Raw genomic sequence first — 19124 nt, forward strand, 5'->3', positions numbered from 1 at the left:
TACCTAGATGACAGAGTGCGAGTTGCTTGGTTGTACTACAGATTACACATGTGCATTAACATACTTTTTCTCTGTAAAAAGAATGATAGTGCAACTTAAAGGCATATTTTCCCTCTTAGATCTGCCTAGCAGGTCTCAATTTTGATATTTGGAAACATCTACCTCACAGGGGCCTTGAGAGGGTGAACATCAGGGTCAAAAACCCCCATATGGCTGGGAAAAGAACTTTTCCTTTCAGCGGGGAAGAAGAATAAGGTCATTGACGTATTAATGAATCTTGTAAACTGCCTTAATGAAGTTCTAGTTTTCTTTGCCTTTTTTTGAACTCTGTCACTCCATTATACATGTAAATTTAATTTATTTGGAGTATATTAAATTTTCTTCTGCACTAGTTGCAGTAAGTAATAGAAGCTAAGAAAACAGAATTCCATTCCACTACTAGTAGGGAAACAAAAGTATACGTGCCAGCTCCCTTCACTGCACCGTCAGCAAAACAAAAATATTGTTACATTTACCAGTCCAAAATATAATTATTTTTAAATCTTTTCACATGCTTGAAAGTTCATATACATTTCCATGCCTCTGCAAAAAAAATGTAATCTGTCCAAGCAAGCACATACTGAACTTAAGGAAAACTCTAAATTTCACATAAAAAGTTAAGTGGGGAAGGGGAAGACAATTCATTTCAAAACAAGCTTATGAAAACATTCAAACAATAAGAAAAAAAAATAGATAAGCTGTGCACAGATTTTTAACTTACCACAAGAGCAAAGTACACCATAAAGAAAAATGATAAACTACTTGTGTAGCCAAGAAAGCCTGTAAAATAACAGTAAAAATAAAAGAGAATTTATAAGGAAAGTGATCCTAATGTACAGCTAAAGCTTTACATTTTAGGCATGTTTTCTATTACAGTGCTTGGTATCTGGGGCTTAGGACTCAGAATAACAACATTCCAACTGCCTGTCACAGATCATTTATGTAGTTTTGTAGGGCAGAATTAGAACTGGCTTACCACTAATGGCATGCTGTAAGTAAATGCAGCTCTTTAATGTTCTGCTGTAAAGATTTTATTTTAGTATTGCAGACAAAATACTACTGCAACCCAAGTAATAGGTTAACTAGGCAGGGCTGGAAGGCAGAACACAGTACAACAACTGAAGTAATCCCCACCATCACCAGCCCCCTGCCAGTTAAAATAAATAAATAACCCACTAAGGTTTTAAAGTCTTCAATTGTAATTGCTACTAAAGTAGAATAATGTTCGCTTCTCTCCTTTAATTACTCACCGATTTTAGGAAGAAGCGCAAGAGGAAAAACAATGCAGACTGAAGTAATCAGTAGCAGCAGTCTCCCATCAAGGTACCATGACCTGTTGGAAAATCTATTTATGATTGATGCAAAGCTCAAGAGTCCTAAAATATATGTTCTACTTTAAAACCGATCTTGGACAAAATAACCACCAGGACAAGAAAAATAAGTATTTTCCAGTCTCACATGCTGTTTACGTGAATTTGTACTCCTAGTTTCTATATTGTGATATAAAATAGAGCTCCCAGATAATGAGGAAGCAGAGCAGTGTCCCGTAACTAACCAGCATTGCAGGCAATGTTCCATAGGCAAGTGTCTGCATGGATCAGGGGTCTGATGTGTGTTATTTCTCTGCAGCACAATAAGCAAATCCCTGCCTTTATTCAAAGCAATGATCAGAGAGCAAGGGTATTTCATACTCTACGGATTTCCAAGAGAAGTACTTACATAGTACGCTACATATATCTTGAATTAGATTACACCGAGTTGCATATTTCAGTTATATTTTCAGTTGCATATTCAGTTATGTTTTCTCAACATACCAACTTTCTTTTCTGCCCAAGTTTCATTACACCTATCATTACAGCATTCAAATAATAAAAGAAAACAACAAATAAATCAACTTTCAGTTATTTCGAAATGATGTTTGCTGTCCAGAGGTGATATAAGAAAGAACAGCAATAAAGAGGACTTTCTTATCTTTAACTTTGCACAAAGCAGTCACTCATTTTTTGCATACATCCACACAAGAATTAAAAGACAGAAGGGATGGAAATTGTAATAATAAAATCTGCTATAATGTTTAAACATAAAACTATACATACAAAAAAAGCATTGTAGAGGCATATGAAGTCTTAATGGATTTAAAATCTATTCAAAGAATCAAAATCTCATCTCCAAACTGAGGAAAGTACAGATGGATAAGTTGTTAAGAAACAGAAACATCTTGAGGGTGGCTCCCCCTAACTTGGTAATAACCATATCCTGTACTGATAAACATCTTGTACATCAGCCTCCAACTTTACTACCAATAAACACCCTGGCCTTTGACCTTCAAGTTTATTTAGTCCAGGATATGGTTAGCAGCTAATAAACAGGCAGCACCTCAAGTTATCATAAGGAAAGTAGCGTAACACTTATGTTAAAGAAAAATTACCATATATATATTTTAACTACTGTCATACATCATGGACAACCACTTGCGTCACTCATTTGAAAAAATATGTAATATAAACGAACAGAGAAATTTCAAGGTTGAGAGCGTCTTCACCATATCAAAATCAAAGTAACCCTTTAGTGACAATGTCTATATTAAAAATGACTTAAAATACATAATTCTTAAAAAAAAAAAAGTATTACTAGCCTAGGTCTGCTACTGCTACAGTGAAAGAGCAACTTTGCCAAGATCAGCTCCCTGCTGTAGTATTCTTCACATTGTTATCATTTAGCGTTCACATATTTTGAAACTTTTTCTTTCTTACTAGTATGGTGGATGTTCAGATTAGGAGGAACAGTATCATAGCAGTAGGCAAAAGTATAATGAATGCTGCACTGTGTCCATGTGGGACCTCTATTTTAAGTCTCCCGATTCTAAGCATGCAGCAAATCCACAGTTACTATCACAGCTCACAAGCTCAGCAGGACAGAGAAAAAATTATTTTGGTTACTTTATGGTAAATGAAAAAACATTTGTGGGGAATGGAGGAAAAGAGAGGAAAGCTGCAATGAGGTGATGGGAAGGAGAAAAAATAATTTTGTAAATGGCTTAATTTTGGATTACCAATTCATTTCTTTAAAAAAGATGTCAAAAACCTAATAGTGGACCATTTACTGGTTATCAAAAAATGTGTCCATTTTTTCCTCAAAATACTGTTGTAGAAATACACTTATTTTCCAAAGGCAGAATAAGTGTTTTGATATTGCCTTTAAAATCAGTTTGATCTGCAAATTTAATCCTATATGATAAAAACATTCCAAATATGAAATATGGAATATAAATCCTTGACTCTACTGAAAATGCTTTGGCATGCAGATGTTCCTCCTCACTCCCCCACATTTTAACTAAAAGCAGACATTTATAAATCGCTTTAATTTCATTCCTGAATGCAAAAGGACAAGAGATTCATATGTTCTAAATTAGGATTTTACTCTCAGTCCATATCAATTATATAACACACAAGCAAGACAACTTAATTGCATCAATCATATCCTCCTGACAGGGTCATTAAATGTTAACAGAGGGCTCACAAATTACAACTTTTTAACACAATCCTCATTTGAAACTATGTTCATATCATCAAAACTATGTGGAATTCTTGTTATGCAGACAGACTGAAACATCTCAACTTGTAATTAACAAGTATGTTGTATGTTTTTGGTTTTTTAATAAAGATATGAACATGTATTACACACTGGCTCTGAGCCTTTCAAACACATGTACACCTGCTAACCTTTATCTATAAAAATAATTCAACGTGCAAAACATTCTTTAAATGGCTTTCCCAAATGTATGGCTTGGGAGGCTTTATGCATATAAAATATTTTCACAGATAGTTTAACTGACACTTTTGATACATTCTAAATACAGTTAAATTCCGCACCCAAACAAAAGCATATCAGATGCTGTAATGACTTAACAAAAACAGTTGTGCAACAACATCTGGAAACAAGTGGTCCAGTTAAAGAAGTTTAATCAAACTAGTCGATATTTATGCCTTTTGCGTAAATAAATTGCTGCTTAGGCTTGATATTTGATTACCTATTTTTGTTGAACAATTTCCTATAATTTAAAAACTCTGTTAGTGAAAAACTACTCTTGACATCTGTGAAGAAATACACAGAAACAAAAGATTATGGTCTACCACGGCAATTCATATGGCAAAATATATGAAATATAGATGTGGACATACAGAGAAGGTCAGCTGTGTGCATGTACCTAGCATGCTGCTTGACCACTGCATTTGAAACATTTCATTTGCTTAGGCAAAGAATAGAGGAGTCAAATAAACATTTATCAATGGAAGAACTCCCGGTAACAGAGGCAGAAACAAGATGAGACCCAGGTTGACAAGCAGCTGAGCTGTGGTTAGTATTCCTATGGACAATTCCAGCTCCTTCTAAATGCAAAATTGAATTTCATTCCCACCTCAAACTGTAATTTCAGCTAAGGAAGAAGTATAGGTGGTGGCATTGCTGATGGTGCACTGAGAATTACAATGGCTCAGATGATTTGTAATAACTAGTTCAACTGCTGCAACCTGTGTGTTCACCAGTGTTCGCATCCAGAAGATCTGCACTAGGACCTTGATAAAGAAAGGTGGTGGGTGTGTTATCAAATAGGCACTTTAATAAAGAAGTTGTTTATACTGCTTTTTTAGACAGAACAATCCTTTGAACAGTATGCATGCATGTGGGACCTCCAGATTCTACCTATTATGAGTTTTCATAAGCTGTTTGTTTAAAAGTGTATCTTGGGAAAAACCACTTTGCATAAACAGAGCTGACAAAAATCAAAAACAGTAGTAAATGATGTTATAAGGTAAATTTGGGGACAGACTGGAACACACATGAAGCAGATACAGTAGCAGGCTCAACGCCACCATGTATGAAGAGTGGGGTTAAAAGTATGATCTTGAAGGAGAAAGTGATAGCACACAAATGAAAAGCTGATGACTACCACAGCTAGAAGAGATACATTAGCAGACTAAAAGTGACATATAAACATAAAACACAATAGCTTTTAAAAAAAAAATAAAAAGGAAAGCCCCTTACTAAAAACATATTATTGCAAGGGCCGGGATGGGCAGAAAGACAGAAAGCAAGATTACCACCACACTTCATTTCTCAAAATGTTTATTATAAAATTGAGAAGTTATAAATGACAAAATATGAAGCAACTTTTAAAAAACTAATTTCAAATTTAAAATTCATCCACAACATTCAGGAGTAATACAAGCATCACACTGCCTTGATACAATTTCGCCACATTTCAAAACAGAGAAAGTTTTGAGCTTGAAATGTCTGAAAATTGCAATTTGGAAAAACAGCTGTAACACAATCTAAGATATATGTTACATATGATATATACTATGAAAGACAGCAGCACTGGAACAACTCAAACAAGGTATTTCAGTGCTAAAGCTGCAATGTTTGTCTTAGCATAGGCACAGATTTCTTGCAGCAGTTCCGATAGAAATCTGAGGGACACGCTCCTTACATACAGCTTTATAGCTCAATTGCGAAGAACAATTTCTTTACTGGGAGCCAAGTCAAGGAATTATAAACCAAGTCTGGAAACCTGGCATTTTTCCCAAGACAAGTCCCATTACTGGAGCAAGACAACAAAATATTTAAATTTTAATGTCTGCCGGTTTTTGTACTGTGGTTTTGAAATATGTGAAGTGATAACATGACAGCAGTTTAAACATTTCTTCTCCTCTCTCTCCTGTCCCCTCCTGCTTCCCCTTTTAAATTTTTACAGAAGGAAGATTTCTGTAGATGGAGTTTTGCCACTGACTTTAAGGTCGTCTGATGGGAAATTGCTACGAGGAAAGAATCATGCTCTGTGTGTGTGCTGCAGAAGGCTTGCACATGCCAAATATATTTCATATTCCAAGAACTCCTGTAAATAACTAATTTTTTTAGCATGTGAGATCAAAGGGAAGTGTCAGTACCCATCTCCTTCAGCAGTCCTGAACCACTTTCTTCTTCAAGACAAATACAGAACGTATGAAGCATTTTTCCTTACCCACTCTCGTCTCCATTTAAGAACCCCGCAACAGCACCAGGAAGTTCAGACTTCACAATTAAAAGATAAGATGACATAGCTGCAAACAGAAGCAGAACAGATTTAGTAGAGGAATACCAGCATCCCTGGTTGTAACAACTAGCATGGCTTAACCAGAGTGATTAGTAATGGAACATCTCAGCTATGTATTAGACACCATGGCACCAGAATCAGAATTTATTTTCTCATATACTTCCTTTAAAAATAGCTGCAAATCCCTGAGTATTGCACTGATGTTAGCTAATGCCTCCAAAGAGACTGTTACGATGTGAGTCTTGAAAAAAGGAAAACATAATCCAAAGGACTAAAAGGCAAAATAATATAAAATATAGGCCTGACCTTTTACCTGGGAATACGGACCTACAGGCTAGAGACAGACCACAAGGCTGCAGCATTTCTCCTTGCTCTTTACTCTTTATAAAACATTGTTAATGACAAGAGTAAATAATAAGATTTGTTTCTATCAATACAATAGGTTTTTTTAAAGAGTCAGTTTTTATTGTTGTTCAATTGCTTTTATACTAAATAAATATCTGACAGAAATTTAAAAGACAAGAATAGGACCTTAAAAGGTTTTTTTATATACGGCATGATTTAGCTGTCGGAGGTAAGAGGATTATCAGTGACAGACCTCCACCTCTCATGCTAAACCCACCACCAAGAAGATCCCAACAACACCATCAAATGTAAAACTATACAGGAACTGCAAATCAGAAGAGAAATTGCTAGTTACTTACAACAGTCATAGGAGTGTCGACTTGAAATTAAGCTTTCATAATTATATTCAGAAGAAAGCAATGATGCATACACATAAATCCAAAAGCTACTTCACTTTTCTCCTTTACTATATAAAATGATCAAAGGCATAAATGAGAGGGTCTTTAAATTACAACTTACACTAACCTGATACCTTCACATACTGTTCGTGTCACTTTTTTCTTTTAAATAAGCAGCAAGTATTTATATGAATCAAAAACCAGCAGAGAATTACTCAGAAAAATGAAGCTTTACAAACAGCTTAACTGAATATCAAAGCCTACATGAAACTAATTTCCATCCTTCAGCAGAAAATAATTTTAGTAACGTGTTGACAAAATTTTAGTTACATTATAAGCTTGACAAAAATTCATCTGTAGTATTCAAATTTTACTGTTCTGTATTTAGTAATTCTTGACAATTTTACTGTAGTGTATTTACTAATGCTTTAAAACTAAACCATAAAGGTAAACTAGCAAACTTCCGTAAGCTGATTTTTTAATAAGTTTGTGGGGTTTTTTTTAAAGGAATGTTTTGAACCTTAAAAAAAAGTGCGGACTCAGACACTGCTGCACTACAGCAGTTAATGTTAAATTTTGAAGAAAGTTAATGTGGTCTCTCTAAAGAAAGCAAATTCTATTAAGACAAAGTGACATCTACCTACTGCGAGGTTAAATTAAAACCATTTGGTAGGTCACTAAATAAGGAAATACTCACTTCTTCATAATTAAAAGCTCTGGTTTTTTCCCAATATTCAAGTGTATTTTCCTGCTGACATATAGCTGTTGATTGCGTCTGGCGAGGTGTTTATCTGCTGTCCTGATTTTACTCTCCTCCTTGCATACAACAGAATGTAAATGCCACCACAGAGAAAATGACAGCATGCATATTTCTAAATTACCAGAATTTGTAAGTAAATTAACACAATTTCTCACACTAAGCTACAAGCGGATGCATATTTCACCCTAAGCAAAGACAGATTTTTAAAAAATTAAGTGAGGGGAGGGGGAGAAGAAAGATTCCTCTAAATTATAATTCAACTTTATGTACCCATTAGCCTTCTTTCTTGTATTATACAATACTTTATACACAAGCAAGTCAGAATTCTCATGTATTTATGTCCTTCAGAAAGATTTCAAAATTAGTTCTTTTGCAGCCTCAGCTGCAGAAAGCTTCAAATTAATTTCCAGATCAGATTTCTCCTAATATGCAATCTCTCACTCTTCCCTTGCATTCCTATTAGCCTCTGGCTAATCATTTGATCACTTATCCTTTGTTGTGTGCTTAGTCTTTGTTTTTAAAAGAGGAGTCCTATTTCACTGAATTCCGTTCCTAAGTAGGGAACCAATCATACACCAAGAAACTTGCACATGCTAAACATTTGTATGCCTCTTTCTTCCTTTCTCTGGGCATACGGGAAACAATGTCACATAGTAGGATCTCCCCCCCCCCCCCCCCCCCCAGTTTAAATTCTCTTGTTTGTTCTAGAAGATGAAGAAAATAAATAATAAATAATTCTGTTTATATCCTGATACTTAGATAAGACATGAATCTCATACATAAACCTAAGCAGGACACCCACGCTAAATACAGTTTAAAGAGTCAAATCCTGCATTTTCTTCACTTACAAACACAGTTGTAATTCTCCTCATGAGCAACAGCTCCTTGTAGCTTTACTTAGCATGACAGAAGAGATGCTAACCACCATATAACTCTCTGAAACACACTACAAAGTAAGCAGAAAACTTTGTTTTTTAAAGCAGAAACTAACAGTGAAGCATCTTCAAAAAGGGCATAGCAACTTGAAAAATTTATCTCAAGTAGGAATAAAGTGCATACAGTACAACAGACAAAAAGTCATGTATCCTTTGCTCCAAATGACAAATTTTACTTAACTTCCCTGACGCCCACCAAGACCGAAGCCATGTCAAGTTACATTGTAAAAATTAAACATGAGCTATCCTTGGCAGTCTTAATATATAACGGAAGGAAGAGATTACACAGTCACAAGGCTAAACTGTGACACAAGTGAACACAACAAAAAGCATACCTTTGTGCTTTGATTTATTCCACTTTGAAATACTGACTTCCTCTCTTTTTGAAAATAACGTCAATGTTTTAAAGGCTAACTTCTAAGGCACCTTTTATCATACACAAAAGTTACAATAAACATACATTCCTCTTCAGAAGGCAAGCGTTCAAAAAAAAATTTGCAGAAGTCAGAAGCAACTTTCCCTTCAGAGTTCACTCCCCCTTGCACGCACATATTACGAGAGCACAGAACTTACTGCTCTTGCAACCCAGCCTCATCCCCTAAGTCAAAAAAAAGAATGTTTTATTCGTGTCACCTTCTCTTTGTAACTTGAGACATCTATCTTTAGCACTAAATGAGACAGGTTTCCTGCAGAACCAATGGTGTACAATGACGTAGTTTGAGGCTTTAGCAATATGCATATGCAACAAGTGCTGAACTATAACTACGTAAGCAACCTTCATATAGTCACTTCCTAATCTTCAGGTCCTGAATTTGTATATATTATGTTATTTTTAATTAATTTTCAGTATGCATCAAGAGCTACTTGATGAAGAACTAAGCAGGTCTGAACTTCTCAATAGGACTTGACACAGAAATGCCATAAAACAGTATTCAGCAGAAATCAAAATTATATTACTACTTTATTATTCAAGAGGCTTACCACTGTCTTGACAGCAGCTAGAAATCACATTCTTAAAATACTTATCACTTTGCCTGTTTTGAAAACTTGGTATTAGCTCTCTGACAGAAAAAAAAGATGGTTTTTAAAATATAAAATAGGGTACTTGCTTTATACTTCCATTATTATAACCTGTAGTGCTACCATGAGATATGACCCTCTATAAACATACATACCAAGCACACATTATTCAGAATGTCCTTATTGTGCTACAGTGTTGTTTGACACTGAGCATGTCTGCTCCTACCTGAAAAAACATTAGTTGCTGGAAAAAAGGGAAGTCAAGGTTATGCTTTGAAAACAGTCCCCAAAATGCCTCTTCTGAGGTAGCTCAATCTTAAAATCAAATATGTGAGCGGCTTTCTGGTTACCAGAAAAAGAAGTGTAACTTTTGTTTATTATCCTACCCAAAAAAAGTTCAACTGCTGAAGTCCACAGAAATGATGCAAGAGAATACGTACATTAAACTTAGGTGTAAACATATAATTTATTCATTCCTTAGAAAACGGTTGGTGATAAATCCTTTCAAATCACTTAATTGAAGGGCCTGAATCTAACTCTTCTGGTTGGTTCTTCCTAACCTTCCGCTGTAACTGATCATATTAGAGCACTATAAAGATGTCTTACATTATTAAGCACTGTGCAAAAATGGAACCAAGCTACCCTCCAGACTTCACACAGGAGAAGACATAGGGGAAAGAAGGGGCTGGGGGAAAACAGACTCTATCAATACAGCCACACTGGCTCTTCAGAGGGGTGCTGATTTGGGAGTCAGGACAAGTAGACAGAGCAATCCCCATTCTCACCTGGGGGAATACCAGATAAGAGAGAGATTCCTCACAAATGCTTATAGATCATTAAGCTAAATGAAAATGCTTGTAACTCTCATCCTTTAAAGAGTTCAGTCAGTCAGATCCCTATTTTTCCCAAAATACTGAAAAGATTAAAGGCTGAAAGACAGAAACAGAATAAACACTACCAGTCGCTGCACGCTCCAGCCCAACCAAGCTGCATCTTTCATAGCAACTGCATGTGACAAACCCCTTTGGGCTTGTGTCTTCCCTTGCTGGTGTGGAGGTTGTTTAAAACTGAATCTGTCCTCATCCAAACAACGTGACAAAGTTAAAAAGGAAAGCAGAGAAGGATTTCAAGAATGAAAGTGAAACTAGAGAGGATTTTGGGCAAGCTCCCCTTTTTCCTGTCAAAGAATTAGAATGGAATAGCAAGATAGGGAATACTTCAGTATTGCATTTTGCTCCTCGAAAGTAATCAGAATTGTGCAAACACCAGGAATGATGCATGGATGCCACTGAAAACCATCAACTGTTTAAGCCCTCACATCATATGGCCTTAAGAGCATGCTCTTTTCATTTTACAATTAATCCCCCTCATATTTGATTTTAAGAAGTCTCCCAATTACTTTAAGTATTGTTTTTAATATTTCCTCTTAGTGGAAACTTAGAAAGAATTTGTTGGGCTCATTTGTTTGCTTTTAAATACAGATGCAGAATAGAGCATGTGAAAGCAGATGTAATGCTTGTTCATATGGAGAAGTTCTGAGAACAGAAAAAGGTTGTCAACTTCTTTGCTAGTCTTCACATTATGGACGCTCATCCTGATGAACTTCCGCTCCCCTGCTTCCCTTTCCTTCTGTGTTTAGCTTTTATCTGAATTACTCTGGAACGTATCTATGGCAAACTTAAAAAAAAAGTGCTTCTTATTGCACAGGGAACACGTGGGCAGCAGATTTATTTTGGTAAAACTTCATTAGTTTAATTGTATTTGTATAGCTATGCTAAATGCTAATAAAACTGTGTTCTACACAGGTCTTCATATATTCCATTCTGAAGTAGAGCTACAGGTTGGGATTATTGTTGGGGTCTTTATTTAAAGCAGACTTAATATTCTTTAGAGTATCAAACCTTCCAACAACCATTCACTGCAATACAAAAACAGAAGAGCATGGGCCATCAATTGTTAAATTAGTACAGGAGCTGACAAACATGCCCTTAATTAAGGCAGCTCTGCACTGAAAATCCTCACTTTGAATCAGTAAGGATAATTAGGGTTGCAGGTCAAAAGCAAACACCACTGTGAAAACAAACATTCGTGTTTGTTCGAAAACAGAATTAGATTTCCCATACTTAAAGGAAGCTCAGTGATTTCTTAAGGTTTTAACGATGCAGGTCTTGGCATGTAACAAGCAGTATTTTATTATTCCATGATTTGCACCTCCCCCCCCCCCCCCCCCCCCCAAAGTTTGCAGAGTATCTTACTCTGATTACAAAGAGGTGGTTACTCCCACCGACCTCCCCATTCTCAAAAAATAGTTGCTCCATTTAAATTCAAGACAAATTTTGTAAATACTTTTAAAACTAAATTTCAGAATCGATGAACTCTGGGGAGAAAGAAACCCCAACGAAATAATTTGCAAAACAAAAAAGCCCAATTAACTTGATAAAACAAGGTATTTTTTTCAATCCACGCACAGCATTTGTAAGTACTGACTCACAGAAAGCATACCTATATCCCAGCCCTGGCAAATGCCAAAGTGAAATATTTCCTTGTTTACCTCATGCACACAAAAAGGCACGGGGGATGTGGAATAAAGCCGGGGAAGGCTGGAGGTTCTGGTGGCAGCTGGCAGCCCCCACAGGCCAGCCAGGCCAGCGGACGGTAGTGGGGGGCAGCAGCACTGCTCCCCCCACCACACTGTCCGCACCCTCTCGCTGTTCTTCATAAGCATGCTTCTGCCTCGATTTACTTTGGGAAGCTTGAAAAGCATGAACTATCCACACGTCCATATGTATTTAACAGGCAGTACATTCGGAGGAGGGTTTCTGTGTATCGTCTGTCACGTTGACTGTATTAACAGGCCATAAAATCCAGCTAAAGAACTGAATCTCTCATCAGAGCTAATCCCGTAGCTTCTATTTACTGCCTATAGCATTCAGGCAGACCCGAGGATAAAACAGTGCTCCAGGGATTCTGAACAATCTTTTTTTCCTCATTACTTATTCTTACAAAGAAGAAAAACATGTACCTTTGAGGACATGTTAATTGCAGAATATTGAAACAAAATCCTCAAGCACCAATTTACAGAAATTACACTTAATTAAACTGTATTTATACTAGAAAGCAAATAATTCTTTGTAAAATTAAGATACCTGTCTGGAAAGCTTAGTTCCAAAGAGGGACTGCAATGATCACTTGGGTACAAGCCAAGGAAGGCTAGTTACCCACACTGATCCGCAGCATGAGAATTCCTCTGTCTATCTCAGCCTATCGAAAGAAACAGAAAAAACAAAATAAAGTCTGTTGCAAAAGTTCTCCCACAGACCACCTATGCTATGTGGCTGTACTGCAGGTTCTACTGTTGCACTTAATCCCTCTGCTAATAAATTTTAAATAATTAAACTCGTGTTCCCAGCAGTTTCAATTTATGTCTCTGCGTATCACAGCTACCAGGCCCTCTGCGCCTGGCCGTATCTCCCTACAGCAGTGACCTTCAGCTGATACCAGCCCGCAGCCCAGAGAAGTATGCTGTAAAACTCTCTGCATACTTCCTGCTAGACCTCAATGCTGAAGATTTGTTAGTGTTGGCAACAGACTGAGCGCTGCTCTTGTGCAATGCTTTATTGTGTTTGTCTCCATTTTTCCACCAGCCTTGCTAAAATAATTCTTTCTCTAACTTCATTACATATCCTTTAAGATTCCTACCAATTTTCTCTCACACAGATGCGGACCGTCATTCTTTTCAGTCACATCCACAGAGAGGACAATTCCAGGAGGAGAAACTCCCCATTTTCCTTCCCCCCTTCCGAAAGCATCTAGGAAGCTCACAGAGCTTCCCTGGCAGGAGAGGGGGAAGGGCTGCGTGACGCCGAGCCACGGCTTTGGCCCACTGTGCCTCATCCATCACTTCCTAGAAGCACAACACTATTAAAACAATAGCAGGGACTCTGTCCAAGTCCAGTCGCTCCTGGGAAGGATTACATAAAGAGCCAGCAGGGCCACGTAACTTAGCGCTTTCGATAGCGGTCTCCCTCGCTCCTTCTATACCTCCAGGCATGCAACTTCCCCAGGGGCCCTCCTTCATCTTAGAGGGCACGTGACAAGATCTGAAATCCTTCAAGATCTTCTTCTGCATGGCAGGCAAGAAATGGACACTTGGAAAATCGCTCCACTTAAAGACCTGGGGTGAAAGGAAAGGGTTGGGAGGAGTGGAGGAACCAAGTAACAGCCTGGTAGGCATGCAATTTGATAGTTTCCTTTCTAGTGTCCAGTTTGCAGCCCCATACACACAGTAACAAGCTCTTTCAAGAACAAGGCAGTTCACATGTAACTCATCACTACTTACTTAGATTAAAGCGCTGCTGGATTGGGCCAAAATACTGGCAAATAAAACAATGTAAAACTTAGAACTGGCCATCCCATTCAATGTTTTGGTTCCACTTTATTAACATACACCTATAGTGCAAGAACAAGTACATATTGATACAAGGAAAGCTAGGCAAACATTCTCAGTTTAACCACTCTAAGCTAAGAATCTGTATCTGTTCTATAAAGTCTTTAAGTCACAGTATTTAAGATGACCTTAATTTACATTTGGATATTGCAAAGTTAACGCATTATCCTGACACATCCTTAGTTAATCTTTTGTACTTAAATGGATTTTGGTACTTGATTTGTGTTACCTGGATTAACATAACACAAAGTGTTCCAAGAGACAGTTAAAAATCTGCAGGAAAGTTGAGCACTTATATTAGAGATACGTGTTAAAATCCCAAGCAATGTACTTGAAAGCAATATTTTTTTAACCTTTTAAGTTCAAAATTTGACCAACCAGTGTGTTCCTGTTGCTGTACAACAATCTTTTCTCCCCCCATCCCCACCTTCTGTATCTTGCTAGTAGAAAAATCAACTCCCCTACCTACACAAATCCATAACTGTATGCAATTAGGATGTCAAGTTCGAATTTGCACTTTAAGCTTTCTTTTTAAAAAAGCACAGATGACAAACTGGAAAGCATAACTATATTAAAATGATTACTAAAAAGCTCTCTCCACCACTAATGAATGTAAAGCACTTCCGCACTGCAATTATTTTTAGAAGTGATCAGACAAAACTTTAAAAAGCCCAGACTAGATGCAGACAGTGACAATAACCCTAGTAAAGTTGCTTATTTTAATCACAGACCATCATTCATTATCTCATGCTCTCCAATCACATTTGAAATAAGACACCATATGATGTGACATACCCAGGTCTGATGATGGAAGAAGTAACAGGAAACAATTTTCTTTTTAGCCTTACTCTGAAATTAAAAATGTTGATAGAGCCTAGATGTCTGCCCATCAGGCATGGTACTTCTGGTTCCTTCAAAGGTACAGAAAAACAAGAAGAGGGGAACACCTACCAAAGTGCACTAAGGGCAGAACCTAAGTTTTACACTTAATTTAGGCACGGCTCCCATTCAGGACAAACTACGCTCCACAGTTTGACCACCCCCATTTAAAATCTGCAGAAGGACCAGAAAGACAAGAAAAATTCATTTCTTTCTCTGCATTTCTTCAAGAGTCAAGGCTCAGTGAGAGATGAAGAGAACTCTTCATCCCTCCTTTTTTTTTTTTTTTTTTTTTTAAAGCCTGTTAACCTCCAGTATAATCATCTTCAAAGATGATTCCTGACACAGTGCTGCTGTGCTGACTTGGACTGCAGCATCAGGACTCTGCCAAAGGCAGTTGTTAAGGAGCGAAATAACGCAGCTGGGAGCTCCACTCCCAAACAGAAATCTAAATACTAAACAGAAGCTGTGATAGCTCCTTGCAATGACAGCACAATACATCTTCTGCATGGCAGAAGGTGCCAAGGAGGCCCAACTTTCAATCCATGTTTCGACAAATGACCCTTCCTCACAGTTTGGGGCATGTGTCAGTGTTACTGACTCAGAGAAGGAAAGTCAGCTTTCTCTTTTCAGTGCATTTGAAACTGTGATCTTTGCAAGCAAACATATCAGATACATGAACTACTACCATGCTCTTACATGAAAGATAGTGCCCTTGGAACCAGAAGATCCAAAACATAGTTTTGAAAGCTTCCATCAAAATGAGGTCACTAAAAATATTCGAAAGAAGGGTTTCAGCTTGCAAAAACCTACTTTTTAATTAGTTAAACAGAAAACCACTGGTTGGCAAACCAGGCCCAACTTGTTGGCAGAAGACTAAGTAGTTTGATAATATCCAGCATGCAATAGTTTGGGGCTCTAGAGTTACTGAGCTGAATTTTATTAAAAATGACACAGAGAAGGTTATGAACTGCTATGAAGAAGAAATAAGAATCATATCTCCTTTGACCAGAGACCTGTACACAAACCCGGAATCTCCAGAACCTGTACTGTGTATCCCTCCTTCTCTAGTACTTTTTATTTAGAGGTCCACTCAAACAGGAAAGGAAATTAAAAAATTTGTTCATTGCTAAAGAACATCCTCTAAAAACCTGTATGAATAAATAATCCTTAATCTTGGAATTAATATGTTCACTCCTGCCTTAAATAAATGCTTGGGGTTTTATAGCCATTTCAATTAGGCAGTTTCTATTATTGGAGCTTTTAGTATAAGAAAAGATTCCAATTTTATCATAAAAGCAGTTACTTGGTCTAGTTCTAGGTCTCTACATAGTGACAAAAACCAGCAATCACTGAATAGTCTGAACTTGACAGGTAATCCTGAAGGAAAGAACAGTGCTGGAATGCTGTTTCCTTCTGTCAATGTATGTGAACATGTGTGTCTTCTTGAGGGTAGGGGACAGAGAGAAAGGAGCTTTCACGCAATTCCTTCATCTAAAATAAAGTATCCAAAACATTTAAGGCCAAAAATATTTAAAATTGTTCTGTTAAACACTGTCTACTTTCAGACAATTAATTTCTAAGGGCACTACTACTTAGTAACTGTCTAGTATGTGAACATAGTAAGAGTTTAAAGGCTTAGGCAATTTTTTTTTTAATACAAAGACAGCTAGTGTTATTTTATTATGTTATACACTAATAAGGAAGACAAAACAAGAATAATAAACTGGGCAGCCCAGCATATGACAACATAGATTATCAGCCCACATGATGAAAGTCAGCAAACTAAACAACCTCCCCAAAAACCAAGGTATTGAACTAACACAACAAAAAAAGCTACCATTAATAAAGAACACATGAAACTTCAAGGCTAAGTAAACATTCAGTTGTTACTCAAATCACTAAAAGGCATAAGCAAGCTCCAACAGCAAAAACTAAAACACATGATATGATAAAATGTAGCTACTAGACGTAAATGTATGGAATGGCAGAGACGAGATTATGCTTTCTCAGCCCCTTCCAATTAGCAACGCCAGCTATAATGGATGTGCTCCACAACCTATGATGCAGTATCAGTCATACAATCCAACCCCCGTAAATCCCCCCATCTACCCCATGACAACGGCATGTCCAGTTAGCATGATCACATAAGCACTTTCTTTAAGTTTTCTGTCCTTTTAATCAGTCTCTTAAGAACACTTTCATTTAATTATTGCTTTTGGTGTTTGTGGAGCTTTGTAGACTGTAGAGGTTATACTCAACTTGGTTAATATTGAGCACATGAAATTTCTTACCTCCAATATTCTGGATAATTATTGTAGTTGCAACAAGGACCTATAAAAAAAATTGATTTCTTTAGAAAGGGTAAGGCTAACTAAAATCGTATGTCTACAGCAGTCATAAAACACATATGTATTATCTTAAACAGACCAGATGTAGAAGCGATAACTAGCACTGAAGGGAAGGGCATCTTCTCCAGAGTTTAACACATGGAAACCAACACAATCTAAAATGAATATAAAAGCAAAAAAATCTCCCTGAAAATACTGCATTTTCATTCTGAGATGACAAAACAAGAGAAATTATGGAGTGAAGCCTGTTCTGCAGATGATGAGGTTTTTAAATCACTGAAAACGTGTATGCACATTCTAATTATCATCAGGAGAGTACAAGTGAAAATGATCATTCATCTCTGAAGACAATCAGACAGCAGAGATTTGTGCAAGCTACTTCCTCACTCCAAAACCCTGGATATTTTTAACTGTCATGAATGTCATTATTCTTGTAAACCAGACAGACTTTTCTTTAGCATTTGTGATTAATCATGCTGGACTGATATGGTAGTCGAAATGATCACAGGCTATTAAAATATTTGTCTGAATCCAAAGAATTAACTTCCAACTGACAAAAACCTAAAAGCGTCTAAAGTTTTCCCAATGTTTTCTTTTCAGTTCAGTTCTAAAATAGTATGATCATCCAGTACAGTTTTTCTTTTTACCCACTGCTCTCCTTGATGTAGCAGGGCCTTCCTACAGAGTGCTACCATTAAATCAGTTTTGAAAAAATTAAGCCGCAGTTATGAGAAGAAAAACAACTTTGTACTTTTGAAAAAAGGCTGAAAGCAGAGTTGCCTTTTTTTTAGTTGATCAGCTAGAAAATCATATCAGATTTTAAATGAATTCAAAGTCAATTCAAAAGTCACCAGGGGAAAAGAAGGAAAAAAAAGAGAGAAAAAAGCGCATGGTATCTTGGCATTTGCCATAGATGGAAACAAATACTTCATGCCTTTGGAAAGGGAGAATCAGCAATATTCCAATAGCAGAAAATGTCCATTCTCACAAATCTCAGAAAAATATGTTTGACAGGAAATCACTGTAAGGTTGTATAACTGCTCTACTTCAAGAGCAGTTAACCAGTCATTTACTGTCAACCTAAGATGCCTGTTCAAACAAGGTCCTCCTACAGCAATCTGTCTGTATCATTACCTCATGACTTGGGTGAGGGAAGAATAAGTACTACTTTAAATAAATAAAGCCACCTGTGCCTGACTGAAGTGAGGAACGTTCAGGGACAGGATTAGAATTCAGAATGGTTGTGGTAAACTAGAAAAGTCTAAAAATCAAAAAGATCAGTTATAAGCAATGCACTCAGGAAGTAGATCTCAAATATTTGACTTAGAGTTATTAGACTGCAAATAGAGAAAACAGTCTGAGATAAATAGCATGAAGCACCCACAGGAACAGCAAATCTTGTTTTGGGACATAGTACTAGCCATGTTCTATCTAAAACATAGGTAATAATTACATTTCTTGTCACTGTCAAGTTCTCAGCCAGCTTACTGTGTTCCATTTTGCAGGCAAGTTTTAAGAAAGGTGTATAAATATCAAAGATACTTCAAGAGAGAAAGATAAGTGTTCCAGAAAATGTCAGTTCATCAAGAAAACTTGGTGAACTTTGGTTAATTATTTTATCAAAACAAAAGCTTCCTAACCTAGAAATATTCCAGTGTTCTCCATGCACACTGAAAATAAAAAGACTGGATGATTTTTAGCACAAATTATTTAAACTGAAAATTATGAAAAAGTATATTAGGGAGAATAAAAAAAATTATTGATGTTGACTACATAGTGCAGCTGTGAAATCACCTTCATTTAATCTTTTAAATAACAGATTAGACAAACGCCTGCCAAGAATCATTTATGTATGTTTA

The 19124-nt window shown here is 36.8% G+C and overlaps 1 protein-coding gene across 2 annotated transcripts in view; it reads right to left on the reverse strand.

The window, feature by feature from the left end:
• SLC38A6 (solute carrier family 38 member 6) overlaps positions 1–19124 on the reverse strand; it is a 43567-nt gene that overhangs the window by 16999 nt on the left and 7444 nt on the right. For both annotated transcript variants that reach the window (XM_049828541.1, XM_049828540.1), the window contains exons 5-8: positions 17209–17248; positions 6059–6137; positions 1290–1372; positions 761–819 (exon numbers count right to left, since the gene is read on the reverse strand). In XM_049828541.1, coding sequence (XP_049684498.1) covers positions 761–819; positions 1290–1372; positions 6059–6137; positions 17209–17248 — 261 coding nt within the window. The remainder of the gene's footprint in view (positions 1–760; positions 820–1289; positions 1373–6058; positions 6138–17208; positions 17249–19124) is intronic.

The sequence above is a fragment of the Accipiter gentilis genome, chromosome 25 (genome assembly GCF_929443795.1).
Source record: "Accipiter gentilis chromosome 25, bAccGen1.1, whole genome shotgun sequence".
NCBI lineage: Eukaryota > Metazoa > Chordata > Aves > Accipitriformes > Accipitridae > Astur > Astur gentilis.